Genomic DNA, 16,559 nt, shown 5'->3' on the forward strand with positions numbered 1-16,559 from the left:
GCATTTGGAACTACAAGCAACAATAAAACATTACATTGGATGCTAATAAAATGTAGCAGATAAGAACGATGAAACAATATATCTATGCAACATTTACAGCAAATACCATGAACAAAACAGGACATTGTAGGAAAAGTAGTGGTGGTCTTTGCCTGTCTACTTACACTAAGAGATGAAACCAATATGACACCCATTCAATCCAGACCAAGAGCTACTCTACCTAGCTGTCCTAGTCATGCTGGGCTTGTCACTGTCTCTCTCCTTGTTTATATGAAACACACTGTGCCCAGATTAAAGGGTGACAATTTTGCCCAGAGGCTGTTGCTATGGAAATAGGTCTGCTGTAGCTATGATAGGCCATTCATGTTTGATTAATTGGTTTTTCAATGCTTCTTGGTTTGTGAGGACCCTAAAGAGCAGCTCCACAGAAAATGGAAAATTAATGGATTTTTTTTCTCTCTCTCCTTTCTTACGCTGAAGCTATTTCACTCTGTTTGAGAAGCGGAGTGATGGTGTCTAGAATTATGATGGGAGGCTGGGGGTTATGTTTAGGTTGGAGGAGGTTACAACATGGTTATTTCAGATGCAGAAGAAAACACCTTTGTCCAGGGCTGTCTTTTGTTAGCGGCTGCTCAGGCAAACACAAAATCTAATGTCCTGTAAATATTCCGGGTTTTTAAAGAAGCCCGCAGTCTCTACAACGTTACATAGCATTTTATTTCACCAACCTACTGGGGCTAATTAGATTGGAGAGCCAAGCCTTCATCTTAAAGCCTCTACTTGTGTTTATCAAGACCTCATATGCTAGGCCTGGTGCAATTTGATCTTTTTAGCAGGGCACTAATGTGTAATGTATTATTTAACTCATGAATGTTTAACGTGGCCAATAAATGCTAGCTCATCACTTTCTGATCTGTAAATTGCAAAACATTCCCATTCATACATGCATTAACATTCTGCTTTAGTTCTTTTATGTCCTGACACATTTTGAATAAATGCTTTTGATGTAGTCATTACGAAACATCTCGAAGACTGCTAAAAGCCTAACTTCAACCAGGACTGTCTATTTAATCATTCTAAAATGTGTTCCCTCCATTTGTGGTGGCTTTCTAACAATGGACCGAACTTAAAGTATGTCAACTTGTTTTGAATGATTAAGGAAATTATCAAAATTAGAGAAGCTACTGTATATTAATATAATTATTTTGAGAATGCTTGTCTATAATCTTAGCTAATCTTACTTTAGCATCTTGCCCCCACTTTGTCCAATACAGTACAAAGTATCCAAACAGTGCCCTGCAGTAGAAATATATTTGGAGCTTTTATTAGTTGAGGAAATTCACAGGCATAGATTATCCGTTTAAGGGGCATCAGAGATATTTGCCGTTGTTTGAGAATAACAAATCAAAAAGATAAAGGGACAGATGCAGTGTTTGATTTGTCTTTTTATAATGAATGATATGTTGTTCAGGGGCATTTGCACACCAGGACTGCACTTCATGTTTAGCACCTACATTTAGCCTCAAAGCGCCATCTGATACAATCGGCCACAAAGGCGTGATTTAACCGAGTCAGCCATGGTGTGTGTTTCAGTCCTAAGGAGAGAGTGGGGGGCTTAATTCAGCACAAGTTTGCTTCCGACCAGTAGAGGAGTTGGACCAGTGAGACTTGAGAAGCTCTCTCTCTCTCTCTCTCTCTCTTTCTCTCTCTCTCTCTCTCTCTCTCTCTCTCTCTCTCTCTCTCTCTCTCTCTCTCTCTCTCTCTCTCTCTCTCTCTCTCCACGTCTTCCCCTTGCTGGTACAGGTCTGTTTATTGTCATTCAGATTGGGGATGTAAACATTTGATCAGATCGTAAAGCTGGTGTTCTTCTCTCACCCCAGATCCAGGAGCTGTCTCACCACGCAGAGGGCTCTCACTATCACCCAGCCCGTCACAACCCACTGATTAGCAGGTCACCTAGGATACTGCCCCACCCCATGAGCGCACTGTCCCAATTGAACTCTCAGGTCGGCCGGAGCGCCCTTACCCATGGTTCCCCCTCACCTCCGGGAAGTAAATCAGCCACACCCTCCCCCTCCAGCTCCAATCAGGAAGAGGAAACTGATTCTCACTTTAAGGTACTGATGCGTGGAAATGCTTCTTTGATTTGACTAACTTGCTGCTGTTGAGGGACAGTCAGGGATGTGGTGGTTTTGGAGGGCTGCAAGGTGGCTGCAGGGCATAGCTCTGTTAACATGTGACTCCAGTATTTGCCAGCTTGTCTTTTGGACTGTCTGACTTCTTGTTGGAAGTGAATCCAGTACCATAGCGCTACACCTTCTGTTACTTTGTCTTATCTCTATCATTACATTACTAACTTGCTTATTGCTTATTGCTTAGTGACCAACCGGGCAAAAAACAACAGTATTTTTGTTCTCAAGCATTGCCAGACATGCAATCCCCCCCCCTTGCTACTACTGGTTTATGTGTTTACAGTAGATGGGTAGATTGTTGTACGATGCCTTAAGATTTTTTGTCATAGAGTTCCATTGACAAGAGCGACAGAATCATGATATAATTCTAGTTAATATATTATTTTATACAAAGTTTAAAATGACCCTAACAGATCCGTCTGTAGCAGAACAGAAACATTGGAGCTTTATGACTGCTCCAGCATCCATACATATGTTTCTTTTCTGAGAAAGTGAGCACAAAGGAGAGAATAGGAACACCTGAGGGCATTGTACTATTGTCTTGTTTCTTCTTTAGACATTACTCTTTAATATACCATAAAACATATGAATGTACTATGTCTTGTTTAGCTCCATTAGCTTAATTTATGTAAATCATACAACAAAGCATATAGAAAATGTCCACCAATCTGTACTCCCCCGGGATGTGTTTGGCATACCTTTGGGACTGAAAAGCAGCAACAAGAATGTATAATTGAATTTGCTATTTCTTTCATTGCATATTTATCAGCATCTGTACCCTAGCTCGCAGTGATATGGCAAGAACAGAATATTTTCATAAAAACAACATTTCATCCACCTAAAACCTCCCTGCTGTGCTCTGAATGTCCATGTATGAGTAAAAAACGGTTCCCATCTATCCTACCTCTGTGCAATTCCATTTGCCTCCTTTGTTCAGAGATTGCATCGGACTTAGTACACAATAGTACAAAACAAATGTGATTATGAAAATGCTGTCGCTGTGTGGCATCACTGCGAATCAATGACGATTACTAACATATCTGCCAATAACTAATCATAACATCGGTGTCTTCTGGAAGGCCAGCTAAAAGTATGGATGTGATGTTGTTGCGGTGACAAAGGATGTCTAGTTTAGGCAGGAACACGAAAGTATACAGTACACATGGATGAAAGTATACAGTACACATGGATGAAAGCTAATCTCTAGCTCTGCTGCTTTGGTAGAGTGCAGAGCATTGGACATACATGTACATTTTCCTTGCTAGTTTCGCTCGAGTCGAACGACAGCCGCTAAAGGACGCGCTCGCTAAACCTCAGTCTCTGATACTCTGATGCGGTGCGGCTTGTCGCACCGCAGTAGTGATAAGGTGCTCTGTTTTTGTGTGTGTTCTGATGGTCTTCCAGATTACGGGCGAGAAGCGTCCCTCCTCGGAGATGATGAAGCCCAAACCCAAACCACAGAAGAAGAAGAAGAAGAAGGACCCCAACGAGCCCCAGAAGCCTGTGTCGGCCTACGCCCTGTTCTTCAGAGACACGCAGGCGGCCATTAAGGGCCAGAACCCCAACGCCACCTTCGGAGACGTGTCCAAGATCGTGGCGTCCATGTGGGATGGACTGGGGGAGGAACAGAAACAGGTAGGGGATCACATGTCTTGTAAAGACACACACACACACACAGGCATTGTAGACATTCATACTCAACATTTCATTAAACTGATGTCCTTCCAATCAGGTTAGGGAAGGTAAACATTTCCGAACGTTTCCTTTATAGTGGCTGCACCTAGACAGACAAGCATCCAGTCCAGTAAGGTAACAAATGGGTAGTTCAAATAAATGGAGAATTAGACCATCTGATGACGGTCGATGCAGACAGTCAGTATCCAGTCAGGCAGGCCCTATTGGCTGTCAGATAAATCCACCTGTCTCCATGAGAAAGTGGAGCTCGATCTCCTCAAGTCAGCCATCTGGATCTCCACGAGTGTGTGTTTTCCCAGACCTACTTTAACGCTAGACTTTAGAGGCCGGCTGCTGGCCTTTTATTTGCAGTTAATTTTTTCCGCCTTCGCCAAGGCTCTCCACCATGAATCTTCATTTCGCTGCTGACACCCTTGAATGCGAATTCCTCATTTCCTGTCCTTTTATTTATATCTGTTGCCTGGTGATTTGATCATGCTGGGAATATAAGATTAGCAATTGCCTCGTCCTTGGATTCGCCTCAAGGACATCTGCTCCTGAAATGTTATTGTTTGTGGTTCTTAACCCCTCACTTCCTGTATTCCTCACCTTTTTTATATTCAACTGCTTGTGCTCTTGCAGGAGCTACACTTTTACTACACCTCCTAGTAATAATGAAGAGTCATTGTCCTTCACAGTGTTATCTGTGAAAAGTGACGGTCAAAAGACAATTTTTTCATTAAAAGGATAATTTGATACGATGTTTCCCAGCTAATTCTGCTTGATTTGGCTGTGCGTTCGCTCGTTTAATCAAATACTTTACCCCGCAAACACATTATTTATGCTAGGTTAAGATGTCATTGCAAAACAAATCGGGATAAAACTACACTAAGCTGCTTTGTACCTGTGAGGTAACGCCGTAATTACTTCTCAGAACAACAAGGAGTCTTAGTGTGTCACTACCTGTTTTCTGTGCTTATGTAAATTACTGTTTAGTAATAGTGCGCTAGATCCATAAATAACTGTTATTGTAGCTCAGCTACATTCTCTTAACATGAGAATCCATGAATGTAGCACTTTGAAGATAACGCTATTTATCTAAACCATGGGTGGGGCTTCCTGTGAATAACATCAACAATCCAATTCTCAACAGTGTATCAAAACCACTACACCTGATGGGGCAGTCAATAGCAGTAAATGTTCTCCATTTGAAACGGAGAGCCATGTATCTGCTGTGTCTATGCTTCGTACTTGAGACATATATTTAGAGTGCTCCAGATCTTTATCTCTCCTCTCGAGCCGATGAGAGCCACGTGCTGTGGACGCGGGCTGTCACTTCCACAGTACTGGCGAGGTGGATTTGAACGTTCTAGACCCACCGGAGCCAAGAGAACCCAAATGTAAACACAGTCTGTCCCTACAGATAGCTGTTATAACTGTGGAAAACCTCTGTTTTCAATTACCAGACTCAAGAAAACAAGAGTTGGATTCATAGGAAAAAGATGGTAGCGCAATCATGGATCTGAATTCTCATAACTTTAAAGCGTTGGGTTCATCAGTGTTTTATGCTCATTCTTTGTTGTTCTGAAACTTGGCACTTTACTCTTGCTGTGTTGTCCTTGAGCGTGTTGGAGGCATGTTTTTGAAGTATCTTATGTTCCTTTTCATTTTTGTTTGTGCGTGTGTGTGGTTGTTTTGGAACTCATACTGTATATAATTCCCAGGGGTTTTGTTTTGTGTTAGATCAGTGGTTCAGCTCGTCTTTGTTATTCCTCAAGGTGACGATGTGATGAAGCCGCCCCCAAAATACAAAAGAACAGTTGCTTCTTTTTGTTGTTCCGATTAAGATCAATTCCCAGTTTTATAGCTACAAAGGAAGGATAGTTGCAGGGAAGGGAGTTAAGGTGATAGCCCAGCCTGATTGAATTGAGTCTGTTGTGTTGTAGTTAGGTTTGGTGTAAGGTCTGACAAGCAACACGCTTTCAAACCCTTCAGTTTTGTTGTTCACTCATTCACACATCCTCTCTCTCTCTCTCTCTCTCTCTCTCTCTCTCTCTCTCTCTCTCTCTCTCTCTCTCTCTCTCTCTCTCTCTCTCTCTCTCTCTCTCTCTCTCTCTCTCTCTCTCACTCACGCTCACACACACACACACACACACTGTGTGCATAATCTGTTACTCTTCTCTCATGTTCATTCTCTACACTCTCTCTCTTTATCCTTCTGTCTGCACCTGTTTATCCTCCATCCCTCTATAACCCCCCTCCTCTCTCCCATCTCCTTCACCCAACCTTTCTAAATCAGTCAGGTGATCTTGTCAATACTCAGCACCTGCCTCTTCTCTAATCCTCTCGTCTCGTCTCGTCTTCTCTCCTCTCCTGTCCTTTTCTCTTCCCCTCCCCTCCCCTCCTACCCCCCCCCCCCCCCCCAACGTCTCTCCTCACCTCTCTTCTCCTCTCCTCTCTCTGTCGGAGGGCATAATTGCCCTCTCCATGTCAGCAGGGTTTGGAGTTATTGTCTCTTGTAATTAACTGGTTATCAAACAAGAACATTTCATTAAGGTACAATTACAGGCTAATTCAGGCAGGACACCCTGTGTCAGGATTACGACCGCGGCATATGCTCCCCAGCAGCTTTGTTATTTTTAATTCATCCCGACCTGCAGCCTCTGACGGCTTCAATTGCTAATGAATCCACTCACTTTGGAATAATTAGAAATCCTTAGGCATGGTAATTTATTTAAAAGTGTCCATCGTTGCGCGAATCATTAGCCGTGTTAAATTAATTTGAAATTAAAGCTGCTGGGAGTACTTTGGGGTTCATTAAAGAGGCGGCGGCGGCTCTATCAATATTTAAGGGGTCACAACTTCTTAACAGCAACGTTTCACCGTTGTCCATTCACCCCCTTTGTGATTTTGTTTGAAAGATTGATGTGTTCCTTATGTTGATTGAAACAAAACAGTTAGAGCATATGTAGCCTGCAGTGGAACAACTCCCTCTCCTCCTCCTGCCAGTTCCTCTCCGTTCTCAGTGGCGCTCCATCATTCCATGGATATTGTTCACGGAAAAATAATTGAATAATGCAAATATATAATGAGCTCCGAGGATAAGCATCAGTTGTGTTGACAACGGTTTCCATCCATTCCATTCCTGACCCCTCCATGTGCATGTGTGTGGGTGTGTGTGTGTGGGGGTGTGTACACACGCAAATGCCTGTGTGTGTCTGCCTGCTAGTCTGTGTGTTATGTGCCTGCCTGTGTGCCTTTGGAATGCATGAATGCCTAATGGTAATTGTAGCCCATCTCTTTCATAGAAACAACCTGTCCGTAGAGCGAAGAGCACAGCCGTAATTATCCTTTGTGCTCATGAAGCAGACTGTTGTGCAGAACTCCCCAGAGACACCGAGTACTGAGGTCTTTCTCATACTTTAAAAGGATGGACTTGCCACTTACTTTCCATCATAATAAAAAAAAGCAAATGATTGATGTACTTTCTATACGCACGGTTCGCATGTTGCTTTGGATAAAAAAAGCGTCCGCTAAGTGAATCAATTGTAAACTAAATGTAAAATGGTGGCCCCGGTGCAGCCGCCCATGTGACCCACACGCAGCCTCCCGTTAGCTTCATCTCCCTTTCTGAATGCATCGTTTGAGGCTCGCGCCGATATCCTTTTGCTCATGCTAATGTTGGATCTGGTGAATTTCTTCCTTCTAACTGTAGATGGGACTCGAGTCGAGCTCCGATTCAGGGTCTTGGCCTCAGCCTTAACTGAGGCCAAGAAATGCAGAGCGCTAAAACATTTTTTCAGCGTCCTGCTACCTTTATTGCCTCTCGTGCTCCGTGGGTTTACTGTCGCTCTCTGGGAAACCCGGAGCTTTAAATGCTTTTCTTGTTTCGGTTTTCCCTCTCCTCACGTTGATATCGACGTCGATATCTTCATTATTCTTTTCAGTTCCGATGCATAGGTCACCCTGTAATTATCACTGTCCTTTTCCACAGTGCATTTCACCAAAAACTGGAGGCCTTTGTCGGCTACAGCAGCACTTTGTAATGGTCCTCTGATGTTCTGTGTTGTGTGTGTGTGCTTCTGTAGGCCTACAAGAGGAAAACAGAGGCTGCTAAGAAGGAGTACCTGAAAGCTCTGGCCGCCTACAGAGCCAGTCTGGTTTCCAAGGTAACGGCGGGGGTCATGTCTTTGATATACATGGGTCAGTGGCGATATAAAGGATGATAAATGAGATGGAGAATTCCTCTCTCTCTTCCCGGGGGAGGGGCCACAGCCCCAGGAGAGAAGTGGGTGTGTGTGAGTGTGTGTGTGCTCAGAGGAGAACAGTAGGAATTAGGCTCCGAACACACCCTTTGCTACCCCCGGGGAAGGTATAAAAGGTATGTGTTTGTTTGTGTGTTAGTGTGTGTGTGTGTGTGTGTGCGCGCATGTTTGTAAATCTGTATTTTCAAGGCTTATCCTCTGTTTCTGGTGTGCTTTGTAGGTGAGGAGCTAGATGTGACCAGAGCTGGCACACATGCTCTCTCATAAACACACACAGAGGCACACACACATACACACACACACATAAACACACTCACATTTGTACAATCCTTGGATGCAGGATATGTTGCAGAAAAGATCAAATCAGTCATCTCAAAGTACATTTGCAAATTCAAATGAATCCCAATAAGCACTCCCAAACAGGCTTCGCACATACAGCAGCCCATGAGATCAACCCTGCGTCTCTACATCTGCCTTCCCTAGTGCCACACGGCTTTTTATTCACGCCATTGTTGCTAAGCCCCGCCCCTTTCCCCGCCGTAGTGCACTTCCTCCCAGGCTTACAAGCTGAAAACAAGCACCTTGATTAAGACATGAATAGTTTATTCATCAGCATCTTTCCCCGGGCAGGTTTTCAACTAAAGAGCATTCTCATTACTTGTATGTGTGTAATTAAATATTTCTGTCAAATCTCTCATTGCGAGTCTTGATGGGATGTTCCTGTAGATTGGCAGCCATTAAAAAAAGAAACCGACAGAAATAACTGCATATACTGTGCTCGTTGAAACCAACCAATCAGAACAGGACTGTCTGTCATGAACAAAATGGCTCTATTTAAATTATTTTAATTACTGAAGAGGGAGCCTTTCCAAAGCTGGCTTGAATCAAGGGGGGAGGATCTGGAGGTAATTGGGAGTATACTGAGGTCTGTTTTTGACAAGTCACATGTTCACTGTGCACCTGTTGCAATGGTGGTTTTGTGACTCATGCCAAACCATTTGAGTTGACAAAAAACCCAAACCCAAATGGAGACTGATTGGGGCAGTAAATGGTGTAAACACTAGTTGAACACGATCTGTTACCTCCAAACGTCTAAATTGACTTCAACCCACCAAAGGATATATTGAAGTATAGAAAATAAACATTTCAGCTATAGACATTACTTCCTGATAAAAAATACAGTACAATCCCTTCGATCATATTGACATATGTACTGTATTGGGTAAGGAGAATCGCCCCCCTCTCTTCCCTTCCACACACACACCCCATTCCTCACCATTTCATAATTAATTTGACCCTGCAAATGTATCTCTCTCCCAGCTTTATTCATCCATACATCTTTCCATTGATTATTTCTCTGGCCATGTCCAATATATGTAAGCCATTACCAAAGCCCAGACAGCAATACATCACATCAACAACCGTGACATCCAATGAGAGCCCAGTCATATTTCATACAGCACCAGTGTATTAATACATACAGTGTGTACATATATATATACTTATATAGATGGAGACTGTGTACAGTGTTGAAAACAGACCACTCCTTGATTCTGACCACTGAAATACTGTTAGAAGTATGCACTATGGTCCTTGATTTTCTGCTGCACTTTCTGTCGCTTTGGATAAAGCGTCTGCTAAAGAAATAAAATGTAATGTAAAGAGAGAGAAAAAACGTCTTCTGCCCTGCTCCAGGCTAAATAGCACAGTGATGCAGTTGGTATTGACATTGTGGATTTAAATGTGTCTTGTGAGACGAAAGGTCGGCTGCAGAATACATGCAACCCTGATCATTAACTATTTATATTGTTTTGTATAGAACACTGTCTCATATGGCGAGGGGCAAAGTACGAACTGTGTGTATTATCCTAAGGTCTGTCCTAGGGTCAGTTATGTATGTGAGGTGATATAACAACCACTATGCATCTGTTCTGCCCCTTTGCTCTCCTCCCAACCTCTCATCCTCCCATCCTCCTATCCACCCATCCTCCCTCCTCTCATCCTTCCTTCTCCAATCCCCCCCATCCCCTCTCCCATCATCCTCTCCCCTCCTATCCTCCCTCGCCCCACATCCTCTCCTCCCCCCCAGACCTACGACCCGGTGGAGACGAAAGGTGCCCAGACGAGCCAGCCCTCCCCTCACATGATGCCAGCCAACACGTCCCTGTACAGCGTGCCACCTCCCCCCCAGCCCTCCTCGCCCTACCTGCCGCCCGGGGCCTTCCCCCTGTCCGACCTGCAGAGCTACGCGGGCCACGCCCCCCGCCACGCCCTGTCGCGAACCCTCAGCCAATCCCAGATGCTGCCCAGCATTAGTGCCTCTCCCCCCTCCTCCTTCCAGATCAGCCCGCCACTGCACCAGCAGCTCTCCCTGCACCAGAGCTCCCTCCTCAACCAGCCTATCCGCATGCAGCAGGTTCAGTCCCAGTCAATCATCTCCCACCAGATGGGACTCCAGGCCGCCCTCCACTCCCCACCTCCTGGCCAGCAGGTTAGTGTGACTCCAACAGAGATGTTGGGTGGGGAAAAAAACAACCTAGTAGGAAACATAATAAAAACGGTGTGATATTCGTCTCACTCTCCACCCACTCCTACAGAGCTTCTCCCACCTCCAGTCAGAATATCAGAAGAGTGTGGGGGGGTCCCAGTCCCCTGGAGCACCAGCCCCTGGGGGGGGCCAGAGCCATGACTGGGACAGTGAATACTGCAACCGGGAGTGTGGTGGCAACCACTGCAGGTGAGTAGGCTGCACCGCCTGGGGCCCCTCATGAAACATACACTGGCAGCCCGAGGACGACAGAGGTCAGCTGAATCCAAAGCAGTCGAGTTTTCAAGTTGAAAAGAAGAAATGCTGGTCGTGTAACGCGAGCGTGTGTTGTGTGTTTCAGTGGCAGCATGATAGGCAGGGACAAGCCACTCTACCTCACCTGAAGCTGAAGACCACAGGATGTTAACCAGAGACCACGCCTGGGATTCAGCCCCTCCATCCCGACACGCTGCACACGCGCTCACACTGGCACACGCACGCATATGCACACACAGACATGCACACAAACAGACACCCACACACACACTCCATTCCCCTAAGACCCACCAACACCTTTATGTGTTTATGTAACATTTCCGTTTCAGTTTTTTTGTAGAAGGATTTGTGCAAGCTCTGACACGACGACTACTAGCGATCATCTTTTTCTTGTTATTGCCAAGCACTTACTGATGAAGGACAGGTCCCCCTCCCCATTGAACCTGTTGTAGCAGGGTAACCACCATGGAAATCCTGTCAGGACCCACCCTCAGCTTTAATTACACAAAGAAGAGCAACGACACACAAAAAAAACTCCTCTTCTTCCTCATTTTCCTTTCATTCTTTTTCTTTCTTTCTTTTTGTTTGTTTGTTGCCGTTTTATTTATTTTCCTGCTTGCTACACTGCTTTTTCTTTTGCCAATAAGCGGTCGTCTGCTATAGGGAGCCAGTCTTGCGGTAGGACCAGCACAGCCCTGGGTGTTACTGTAGCTTTGCGGGGTTTCTGACTTCATAAGAGTCCACGGGGTGGGAAAGGGAAATCAATTCTAATCTTTTGTAATATTAAAGACCTGTTACGATGTACCAAGCTGTCGAAGTGTGATTGTAAATATCACTTTTATGGGATACAATTGGGAATTGGAAGTCCAGATAGATTTGTTTCTTTCTTTAATATTACCTGTTAGTCATTGGTTTCTTTTTAAAAGTATATCTTGCGAGTGTGTGCGTGTATCTGCATTGGTGTTCTGTATGTTTGCATTGGTGTGAGTGAGAAGACAGGATAGTGTGTGTGTTTGTGTGTGTGTGTGTGTGTGTGTGTGTGTGTGTGTGTGAGAGAGAGAGAGAGAGAGAGAAAGAGAGAGATAGCAAGATTGTGTTCCTCGTGAATTTTAACAGCCGGTGCAGCTGGATCTCAGAAAAAGTATTTCACACACTCGATCTCGCATTATATCTGTGCTCACTGGTGTGTTTTTTTCCAATAAAGTTCAATCTAAAACCGAATACAGAGTATGTGTCCTGCAGATCATTAAATGGAAGGAACAAGAAGATAGAGGACAAAAATGAGAGAGAGTGAGAGAAAGAGAAAAGGTAGAGAGATACAATCACACTCACAGGTGAAAGACGTTTTCTCAAAATCCCTGACTATAACATCTAAGACTGGGTTGGCTATCTTTATTATCTTTAAACTTTTCTAGTCTTTTTTTTATTTTCCATCTGGCCATAATTGTCAATATTTACCTGCTGGACATGCAGACGGTGACACTCTGTGCAAATGGGAACAGCACATCCACATACAGTGACAGTGAGTTTCTAGGTTTCTAGTAGGTTCTTAGGTGTTCTATTGTGTTGATCTCATTTTTAAGTTTTGTGATGAATATTAATGCATTTGATGACAAAGACATACAGATACAGTATGTTATTTTTTTCACTGTAGCATACTTTCATTTTAGTTGTAATGGAAATATAACATTTAAGTTGTGTATAAACCTGCCAATTGTAGTTATTTTATTTGTAAAGCCAGTACTGATAAATATTTTAAATTGTTATCAATTTATTATTATTATTATTAAAAAAAAATTGCAAGTTGCCCATCAACGTGACAGGTTTCCTTATTTATGAAAGAAATGAGATCACTTTGCTTCTTACCATGGAGGTGCATTTTCATTTGACTGTTTTTCATTTGGTTTGATAATAATGATGATGATTATTGCTTTATTTTTTACATTTTGGATGCTAGCTCTTTCTTTTCTTGTCGTCAGCATCCTTTTGTGTCACAATGCTTCTTTGATTTCAAATCTACGTAATAAAAAAGGTTAAAAGTGAAGGAGTTTTCGTGTCCATCTTTGTGTTCAGGATCCATGTCAGTGCCGTTGAAGGCCTGGGAACATAAAAGGCAGTCATACCATCACATATCTCACAGAATATTAATCCCACGTGTTCTAAACTGTACATATGCTTCCCATACTTATATTTAGCTCAGGATTGACACAACTGTTAATTAGCTGTGGCCATAAACAGTGGCCAACATGGATATTGTCAGTAAACTATCTTTGCAAACAAGAGCAGATGCAGGGACGTGTTGGCTTTGCTTTCGAAAGTGGTGCATCATGGGGGCGTCTGTGAGATAAAGAGAACTGAGAGAAATGGGCACGGCGTACCCAAACCCAGGCATCCATCCAAACACTGATTTTACCCCAATTGCACACAAGTCTTCCAGATAGAGAGGAACTGTCACGCTGACGCTCCACTTGATGTTTTATTCATTTACGTCTGCCGGCTCCTCTCCCAGTATTGAATTGGCAAATACATCATTATTGAACAATTGGAAAACGTGAACTGCCACTTCGTGATATGACACACATTATATGAAAACCACATTCATACATTCTTAATGAAACAGCAGATAATGGCGGTTTTGGGTGCAGCCACACGGGCCCCTTTTCACCGTGGGTGTGTGTGGGTGTGTACATGTGTGTCAGAGTGTGCGGATGTGTCGGAGGGTGTGCGTGCGTGCGTGCACGCGCGTGTTTGCTTGCCAACAGACAGTTGTATGTGTGCAGTAACAATAGCCTATCAGAGCTTTGTGGAAACTGACATTATCCCCCCTCCTGCCCCCCCCCCCCCCTCCATCCGGCACTGTCTCTCAACCTTGGTGCTGACTGCTCTCCATGGTCATCCTGACAGTCATTTTCTGCTCCATAGTAAACCTTACAGTAAATACTGGGGGCCGCCTCGCCTCGATTTGACAATTCTGTCAGCTCCTTTAATTCTGTCCCTGTCTCAAAGTCAAAGGCATGAGGGGAGCGCAGAATGAAACATACAATTTATGATCCTGGACGACACTGAGAGGAGTCGATTGCTGTTTGCTTCTGGTTTCCATTTTTTTTAAAGCACCACTACCAAACATCAGAAAAAGCTGCACCAGAAGACACCTAGAGGGTCATTGCAGACATGGTTCCTGTCCCTGTATCAGGGACAGGAGTCTCAGGTTCTTCCAGTCTGACGCCAGTGTGTAAGATCATACAGAATTCCTTCCTTGTTTGTGACACCATTGTTTTTTACCATAAATGTCTATGCACCATGAAGGACTGTAAAGATTGACAGAAGAGGAGGGGGACATTCTAGGGGGACACCGTGACCGTCCTGCTTGTTCCTCTGGTGGCTTCGAAGCAAGAGTCTGTTGGAAACGGAAACTTTCCACCACTGATGGTTCAACACGCGCAAGCCTAAACCCTCAGTCTTTTTGGTTGATAAAAATGATTCTCTTCATGATTCTCTTTTTCCTCCTCTGTTGTGGCTCTGGTTTCCATGTCAGCATCTTTCGCTCAGCCGACCGCAGGGGTGACGAGTGTGAGAGGAAGAAGCCTGGAAGAAGGTCAAAGTTGGGGTATAGCACCTAACACCTAAGCCCCCAATAGGCTAGTCGAGCAGCACACAGCCAGTGTCAGTTGCAACTTCAGTTCTGTGGTGGAGAGCGAGCAGGAAGCCGTGGGCGGTTCTACCAAGAAACATTTTCTCTCTTTTTTGGTTGCGTTTTTACTCGCTGACAAAAACTACGAAAGGACTTCCATGCTTTACAATATAGTCATTAAGCTAGAATTGCAGCTATTTCTGCATTTTGAGCCTTTGTGGTATAACACCTAACACCTGTACTAATTTACAAACCCATACAGGACTCACACAGAGAATAGTGTAGCTGCCATGTTTGAACCCTGAAACCCTCTCAAAACAATAATGAAAACTAAAAGTAAGACTTAGTCTCTCTCTCCAGTCTCTTGACTGGTCATCAAGAAATATGGCTCTAAATATCACCCTGGCTAATTACCAGAGACTATTGTTCTTGTAAAACTCTGCTACACACTGTCGTTTTGAGTCCTTCTTGTAAGACAGTATTGAATACATTTACATACAATCCGTGGTCTGCCCACTTGCTCCAAGAAGACCAGCCTTCCAAAACCGTGTCAGGCTGTTTCATTTGTAATTATAATATATGTAACAAGAGCATAGTGTGTAAATGTGTTCACTAGAACTGCAGATCTCACAGTGAGCTACGAGATTATCTTTGAAGGAGCTGCATGGAGGATGATAACATTAAAAAGCTGATTTAGCACTTTCATTCTTTATGGGAAGGGCGGTTAAGAATATTAAGTAAAAGGTGTCAGAAGAAGGACTTAGAGTAACACAAAGCTCTGTCTGGTTTCAAAAACACTTGTCTTTGTGTTTAGGAGCCCACATCCCTGTTGAGAAACCGCCCTTTCTTATCCTGTGCTTTGGTACTATTAGCGCACTGTGTGCTCAGTCGAGTGACTCAGAGAGAGAACCACAGATGTAACTATTTTCTCATCACTTGGTGTTTCTGTGAAAGAAAGCTCACCCAAATGCTGAGGGGACTTCTCGTTTTCACCACAACAGCTCTTGATGGCCTCCAATTACATATAGCTGGTTGGTAACAGGTGCACTAATTCTCCTTTCAGACCTCCTAGGGCATTTCGCAGCCATGTTGCGTGTGAGCAATATCAACCTTGTTGTTCAATCTGAATTGTGTATTTGACTCATTAGGTTGTGCCTGTGAATGAGGCTTTGGTACAGGCCAATGAAGCCAAGCATTTGATCCATTTAAAGTGATAAGCAGCGATACTATGTGTTGTGCAGAGATGCATTCTGTAGAGGAGCTGCAGACTTTAGTGTGTTAGCTTGTAGGCTAGTTTTACTCTTCATATACTTCTCCTTGTTTTAACCCTTGTGTGGTGTCCACTTTTGTTACTCAGGCGTTTTAAAACATGCAGCCCTGACCATTTCTAGAATCTGACCACCAATTTGCACCAATTAGGCAAGTGTAAAAATTGTTTGTTTTTTTTTGTTTTTTTTACAGTTGATCAAAATAATGGTTTAAAACAGTGCATTCTGAGAACATTACGCAGGTTCCTGCAAGCCATTTTGTAGTTTCACAAACAACAAAGGGTAAAAAGGGTAACGAAAGCAAGAGACAGTCTTGGTGCTGTCTTGAAAGAGCACGACTAGGGGATGAGAAGACAGAGGGAAGGCACACATCAAACCTTTATGTTTAACTTTAACTTTTTTTTCCCCCTTTGTGTTCCCCCTGAAACACCACATATGTAATGTATGTGTAGGGGTTGCACAGTCCGCACACCCAAAAAAGTGTTCTTTTACATGTTCTTCACAGAAAATGAGCCAAGGCCAACGAGTCTTAGGTTGAAAAAAACATTTGTTTGAATCAAAAATTAATTGGACCATATTTATTTTTGTAAACACTGAAAGATAATCCCCCCAACCCAACACCACACAAGGGTTAAGTGTCTCTAGTATCAAAGCAACAAAGTGAGCCCGTGTTGCGATTTCAAAAGGAGAAAGAGAGTGTGGATTGAGATCCAACCATGAATTACC

At 43.6% G+C, this 16,559-nt stretch overlaps 1 protein-coding gene across 1 annotated transcript in view; it reads left to right on the plus strand.

Annotated features, from left to right (window-relative positions):
• LOC134019246 (TOX high mobility group box family member 2-like) overlaps nt 1–12,978 on the plus strand; it is a 64,729-nt gene extending 51,751 nt beyond the window's left edge. Inside the window, 5 exon segments of the mRNA XM_062459939.1 lie at nt 3,597–3,827; nt 7,955–8,035; nt 10,221–10,622; nt 10,729–10,868; nt 11,020–12,978. Of these exon segments, the coding sequence (XP_062315923.1) occupies nt 3,597–3,827; nt 7,955–8,035; nt 10,221–10,622; nt 10,729–10,868; nt 11,020–11,062 (897 nt within the window). The 3' untranslated portion in view covers nt 11,063–12,978.
• Nucleotides 12,979–16,559: the final 3,581 nt, after the last annotated feature.

Source organism: Osmerus eperlanus, chromosome 1 (assembly GCF_963692335.1).
Source record: "Osmerus eperlanus chromosome 1, fOsmEpe2.1, whole genome shotgun sequence".
Lineage (NCBI taxonomy): Eukaryota > Metazoa > Chordata > Actinopteri > Osmeriformes > Osmeridae > Osmerus > Osmerus eperlanus.